A 6,017-nucleotide genomic window follows, 5' to 3' on the forward strand; every position below is an offset into this window, starting at 1 on the left:
TGAGACTTGATTGAATAGCTCATTTCAATATGCTAACTTTACAATTATAATAAACATATGACTTTAACCAATTGAGCTAGAAGCTCATTTGGTTAAATTTTGATAAAATCGAGTATTGAGTTACATACTTCTTTCTTTATTTTGGGTGACTAAACCTATATAATTCAATATTTATATAGAATAAAATTATTTTAAGACTTGGTTAATTAGCTGATTACAATATAATAACTTTACACTCATGTGCAACAACGGGATTATAATTTTTTTTAATTTAGACAATCAATAAATAACTTCTTGTTGATAATATATTATCATATTAACTTGTTGATAATATCTTACCATATAATAATAATTTATTAATTATCATAAATCGGATAATTAACTCACATCGAGATACTAACTTTATACTCGTGTAACAACTAAGGGTATAATCAATCCGAGTCTAGTCGAAAACTGTCAGGCTCGTACTCGATTAAAAATATTTGGGTTCGAGCACGAACTCGAGTTCAACCGAACTTTATATTTTAAACTCGAAATTCAGGTCGTAAAAAGTTCGATAGGTTCAAATTTTTTAGGGAAAACATATAATTCGAAATTAATATTTTGCGTCTTTATTTGAATAAATATGGAAAAATATTATTGGCTTGTAGAATTGAACATGTGACACTTATATCCAAACATTTGACTTCAATCGATAGAGCTAAAGGCTCATTTGATTATATTTTGATAACATCAAGTACCGAGTTATATATTTTTTTCTTTATATTGGATGACAAAACCTATATAATCTAATATTGATATATAATAAAATTATTCTAAGACTTGAGTAATTAGCTAACTATAATATACTAACTTTATACTCATGTACAACCACGTGATTTTAATTATTTTTTATTTATAAAAAAAATTAAAATGTTAAATAAATAACTTGTTGATATTATGTTAATATATTAACTTATCGACAATATATTACCATTTAATAATAGTTTATTAAATATTGAGATTTGGGTAACTAACTCACTTCGAAATACCAACTTTATAACAACTAAGGGTATAATCAAGTCGAGCCGAGTCGAAAACTTTCAGACTTGAACTCGACTAAAAATATATGGGCTCGAGCACGAGCTCGGTTTCACCTGAATCTTAAATCAAGCATGAAACTTGGGTTAAAAATAGTCCAGTAGCCTCAAGTTCGGCTCGAAAACTTGAATCAATTTCACCAAAATATTGACAAAAACTCAAAATATGATAGGTTATGCTCGAATTCGATTCTAATAAATATATAAAATATTAATAAAATATTAAATATTTAGATAAAAATATATTTCTATTAAAAAATAATATCGGCTCGATAAGACTCGTGAACCTTATGAACCGAGTAATTTGAAGTTCGAGTTTGCCGTGCAAAAAAATTTACTATTTCGCCCCCATATTTTGATAAACATGACACCTAAACATTATAATATTTTTGGTATCTCCAGTTGAAAAAATCATTGAGACTTGATAGAAAATCATTATTTTTAATGGTAAGAGTGCACTCTAAACTTTACATTCGCGACACAATATAAATTTAAGGATGTTCGTCGTTACAGCAGTCCTTCTAACATGAACCACACAATATTGTATGAAACAATACGCAAATATCGTAAAAGTACACAAAAAATAGCATTTTTTTATAAATAAAGCTAGCACGTGCCTTTCACGGGTAATAAAGCTAGTTTAAAATAAAGTATAAATTATAAAACTGTAGGGTGCATATCGTCAAAATATTAAAACTATAGGGTACATATAGTCAATATATAAACTTAAAAAAAACTTGACTTTACCCCTCACAGTAACGGTTATTTTGGACGGAAATTATAAAAAATGTGCAATATGAAGTGAAATTTAAAGTTAAGGGATGCATTTTGCCAAAATTAAAAGTTTAAGATCAAACCAAAAAAGTTAATATTTATAAGTGGTGCAAAATGCAATTTACTCATTTATATTTTAACTTTCAATTATATTTTAAATAGGATGTAAAAATTACAAGAACTTGACAAATAAAAAGAGAGGGAATAAGTCAACTAAAATGTGATTACATAATATATGGATTAAAATTAAATTTTCAATCTTATTTATATAAGTCTTTATGTTGATACTTTTATATGTTTAATCTTTTACTTATTTTGTAGATTATAAATTACATTTATTATTATAAATTACTCACGCATATATATTAATATTTTAATATAAATGATCAGTTCGGTTCGGTTAATTCGATCGGTTTGGAGGTTAAAATCAAAACTGAACCGAAAATATTTGTTTTTTAAATTCCAAACCGTTATCGAACCAAACCGTTATAAATCGAAAATATCAGCTTGGACAGTTTGGATCGGGCGACTTCGGTCGATTTGGAGAATTCTTGCTCTTCAATACTTGAAATACCAAATATTTATTATTCATTTGGAGACATACAGGAATACTTAACATATATATATATGATTAACAACACATATTGATTTAAGTACCATAGTGGTTAGAACTAGGGTAAATTAATTGTAAAGCCTAGGTTTGCCTAGAAAAACATTTTTTTCCCTGATAAATATAGTAACACGTATAAGGGCAAAATATTCATTTGAGTAAAAAATAAAAAAATCTCTTTGGTTGAAATTAAAACCCCTAATAATTTTGATTTTGGCCTTCGGGATTTGGCAGGAATTTACTAGAATCTTCTACCCCTTATTACCGGAAAACCATTACTACTTGTTAAATTTTCATTGGAACCCCCAAAATTCACTCTCTCTCCTCTACTCCATCTTGTTCGTGAGAAGCCCCTGCTTGCTCCCAAAAGATTGCTTTCAAACTTAAACCCAAAACGACAATGTTCGGTGTCGTTTTTCCCAATCGCAGCTTTCCCATGGACATCTCCACTTTCACCCAAATCGATACTTTCCATTGGGTCCTCGACATGAACCACTTCGTAGGTACTTATGACAACCCCCCCCCCCCCCCTACAATATTTATGTCTAAATCTTAATATTATTTATTTATTTATTGTGTTTAAATTTACAGGAGAGGCTTATGATTCTATAAGAGAAGTTTGTATCTTTTTGTTGAATAACTTTACTCTTCCACCTGATAAAGCCCTGGCTGTATACATACAGTCTCCGGGCTCACCTTTCGTGTTTTGTGGCGCTGTTACGATTACGCGTCCCTCCGCTGTTCTTTCGTTGACTTGGCCGGAGCCTGGTGGACAATTGCAGCTCATGGCTGCTGATTCTCCTCCTGTTTCCGCTAAAATTGGGGTTTCTGTTGTGGATTTACCCACATTGCCTTCGCTTGATGTGGCGGCTGACAAGAAAATTGAGCGATTGGCGATGAAAGTTGGCGAGAATTTGTTCAATTTTATGCAGTCTTTTTGTGGGGTGGATGGGAGTAAGTTGATTGTGCCGATGGATATACTTGATCGGTGGTTTAAGAAGTTTCAGGAACGAGCTAAGCGTGATCCTGAATACTTGAAGGGGTTTGCTTTGTAGGTTCTGGAGGTAATTTTTTTAATTTGGCAAGTTAATTCTGTTGTTCATTAGTTGTACGTGGCACCTTGGTTAAAGTTAAGTTGTTTTATTGTGATGTATCCGGGATAGTGATTTCTTTTTCTTTTTGTCTTTTTGGTTAAATGGGAAATTTTGTTATCTATGTTTTGGTTGTCTTTTCCAATTGAAGGGGAAATTCTGTTATTTATGTTGTGATTTATGTTGTGGTTGTGCTGCAATTTGAGCTCTTGATTTAAGTTTATGAACAAAAGCTACTTGTCTAGGATTGAAGCTAACACTTTTGAGCTACTGCTTGTCACCTCGTATACTGTTCCAGACCCTCGTCCAAGGCATCATAAACCATTGTATAATATGACTGGAAAAAAAAAGTTTTACTCTAAAATTATTAAATAAGTAAAAAGTCTACTCTTTGGGAAGTCATGAGACAGAAGGGATTGTAGATTAAAGTACATTCATTGAATGGATTGTAGATTAAACTGAATGTTCCTTCCTATCGAGATTTATATGCATCCGGTTCTGAAGGACCTTCTACATTATGTACATCATTCTGTTGAAATACTTCTACACAGACTTGCAATATATTCTATGCATGTTTTTCTTAATAGGCAAATTACTTGTTACTCCATTCATGAGTCTTTATACAAAGGTTCTGATATTTAAGCCATTCATGTTATATGAAAAGTAGCTTTAATATTTAAGGAAGTTGCTTAAATTTTGCTTGTGACAGGCTGCTTCTTTCCATACAAAAAAACCTTGTTTCTTTCAGATTCGGATCTTATTCCGGATTTGTTAATTTACATACCGAAACTATTATCAAGAAGAATTTCTTTTTTCTTGCATAAATTTGTCTTGCGGGAAGATAAGTGAAATCAATGCAAAGATTTAGATATGAGAGAGATGTCTATATTTGGTGCAAGGGGAATGGCAGGGAAGTAGCTGATTCATGGAATTTGGTTATGTTTCAGCTAATTTTTAGAATTACTGATTATTAAGTTACAATTCCATATGCTCAACTAAGTTTGTATATATGGTTCAACCTGAGTTCATCTTCGAAAAACATTTTAAATGTAAGGAGTTCTTTGAACAATTACTGGCGGGGCTTTCATATAATGGATTATTGAGTTTTTTCAAGTGCCACGTTCTACTTTAGTGATTTTCGAGAGAGTGCAGATATCTGTAGGACCTGTGGTCTGTCAGCCTCCCAACTGTGTAATATAATTATTGGTATTATTTTATCAGTTGGCGTTATATATTGTCAATTGAACCTATTACCATATTTATCTTTAAGAAGGTAGAAAACTTTGTCACCACAATGAAATAGCAAGGCTCAAACTAAAGATAAGTAGAAACTTTTTTCCACAGTTGCAAGGCTCAAACTAAAGATAAGTAGTTACTTTTTTTTTTGCACCAAAGATAAGTAAATACTTTGATTGTATAAGGTCTCCAACATTGCGTGTTCCTCTTTTTTTCAAGTCTTAACAGTGAACTATGGTACTTGGGTGGTTTGTAGGTTCCTTGCTAAAGTACAAAGTTGAGGAAACACAACTAAATGCATTGACAAAGACAAACATGCATAAGAACATTGAAATTGATGTTTAGAGGGACCAGAAGTCTTTGGAAAACCTGAATACAACTTTGCTGTCCAGATTGCCTGAGGCTTTATATACTGAATCCGTTAGACCCCTGGAACATGTCTTAGGGCAACTGTTATTTTCATCAATTAGAGTTTTAGATTTATCAGTTACTTTAATTACTTGATTACTATTATTAATATATTTATGTGATTAGTAGTGATTGTGTTGGAAGTAGTAGGGTTGTAAGTCTTAGTAGTGGGTTAGTGGTAGGTAGTTTTGCAGGGTAATCAAACTTGTGGTCATTCTCGCCCAAAGAGAAATTATCTATTACTCTTGACTGGGACCTGACGGAATCATGTTGTCACTTTTATTACTACCATGCTTTTACTTTAATTTTGGTTGGCTCTCTTGATTGTGATAATTTATTATAGTTGGTTTGCTCACTGATATGTTTCATCTTAAACATTGTAAACCGTAAACTAGTAGGCATGTTTTTGCAGAGCTAGTTTGTGCAAGGTTTGTGCTGTCTAAACCATCTTGTTTTGCAGTTTAATTATAGGTATCTGGACGTTTCCGTTCTCATGACATATTTATTGGTTAAACCAACTCTTTAGTATCTGTGCAAATAAGCATTCCGTGTTTTATGCCATTCCCTGATCTTATCAAGGAAACCTTTTGTAAGCTGCTCTACGGTGTTGTATGTTCTTGTAATGTGCTTGTCATCTAATGCATCCATCTTGAAATCATTAGAAATTTGTCTCCGACTCCAAGACACGATTTTAGAGTTGCTGATGGAGGAGGGGTGTTGGACGTTGTTGAGAGGTTTAGGGAACCTCTAAATATGATACTCCCTCTGTCCCAATATATATATCCTTTTTGGAAAAGAAATTGTCCCAAATTACTTGTC

At 32.0% G+C, this 6,017-nt stretch overlaps 1 protein-coding gene across 3 annotated transcripts; it reads left to right on the forward strand.

Moving 5' to 3' along the window:
• The first annotated feature begins 2,698 nt into the window (after positions 1–2,698).
• On the forward strand, positions 2,699–6,017 carry LOC141720421 (protein OPI10 homolog). 3 transcript variants are annotated; one of them, XM_074522821.1, is made up of 3 exons: positions 2,699–2,966; positions 3,055–3,527; positions 5,659–6,017. In XM_074522821.1, exons 1-2 carry the CDS (start codon positions 2,864–2,866, stop codon positions 3,516–3,518), a joined length of 567 nt encoding a protein of 188 aa, XP_074378922.1. In that variant the 5' UTR covers positions 2,699–2,863; the 3' UTR covers positions 3,519–3,527; positions 5,659–6,017. The 3 variants fall into 3 exon arrangements, with proteins under 3 accessions (XP_074378922.1, XP_074378923.1, XP_074378921.1); XM_074522822.1 differs by lacking the exon at positions 5,659–6,017 and adding an exon at positions 5,047–5,453; XM_074522820.1 differs by lacking the exon at positions 5,659–6,017 and having other exon boundaries at positions 2,703–2,966; positions 3,055–3,754.

The sequence above is a fragment of the Apium graveolens genome, chromosome 4 (genome assembly GCF_009905375.1).
Source record: "Apium graveolens cultivar Ventura chromosome 4, ASM990537v1, whole genome shotgun sequence".
Lineage (NCBI taxonomy): Eukaryota > Viridiplantae > Streptophyta > Magnoliopsida > Apiales > Apiaceae > Apium > Apium graveolens.

Coding starts and splice junctions, on each gene's coding strand:
- LOC141720421 (XM_074522821.1), top strand. CDS start 2,864: ATGTTCGGTGTCGTTTTTCCCAATCGCAGCTTTCCCATGGACATCTCC. Junction 2,967..3,054: donor CGACATGAACCACTTCGTAG/GTACTTATGACA, acceptor TTAAATTTACAG/GAGAGGCTTATGATTCTATA.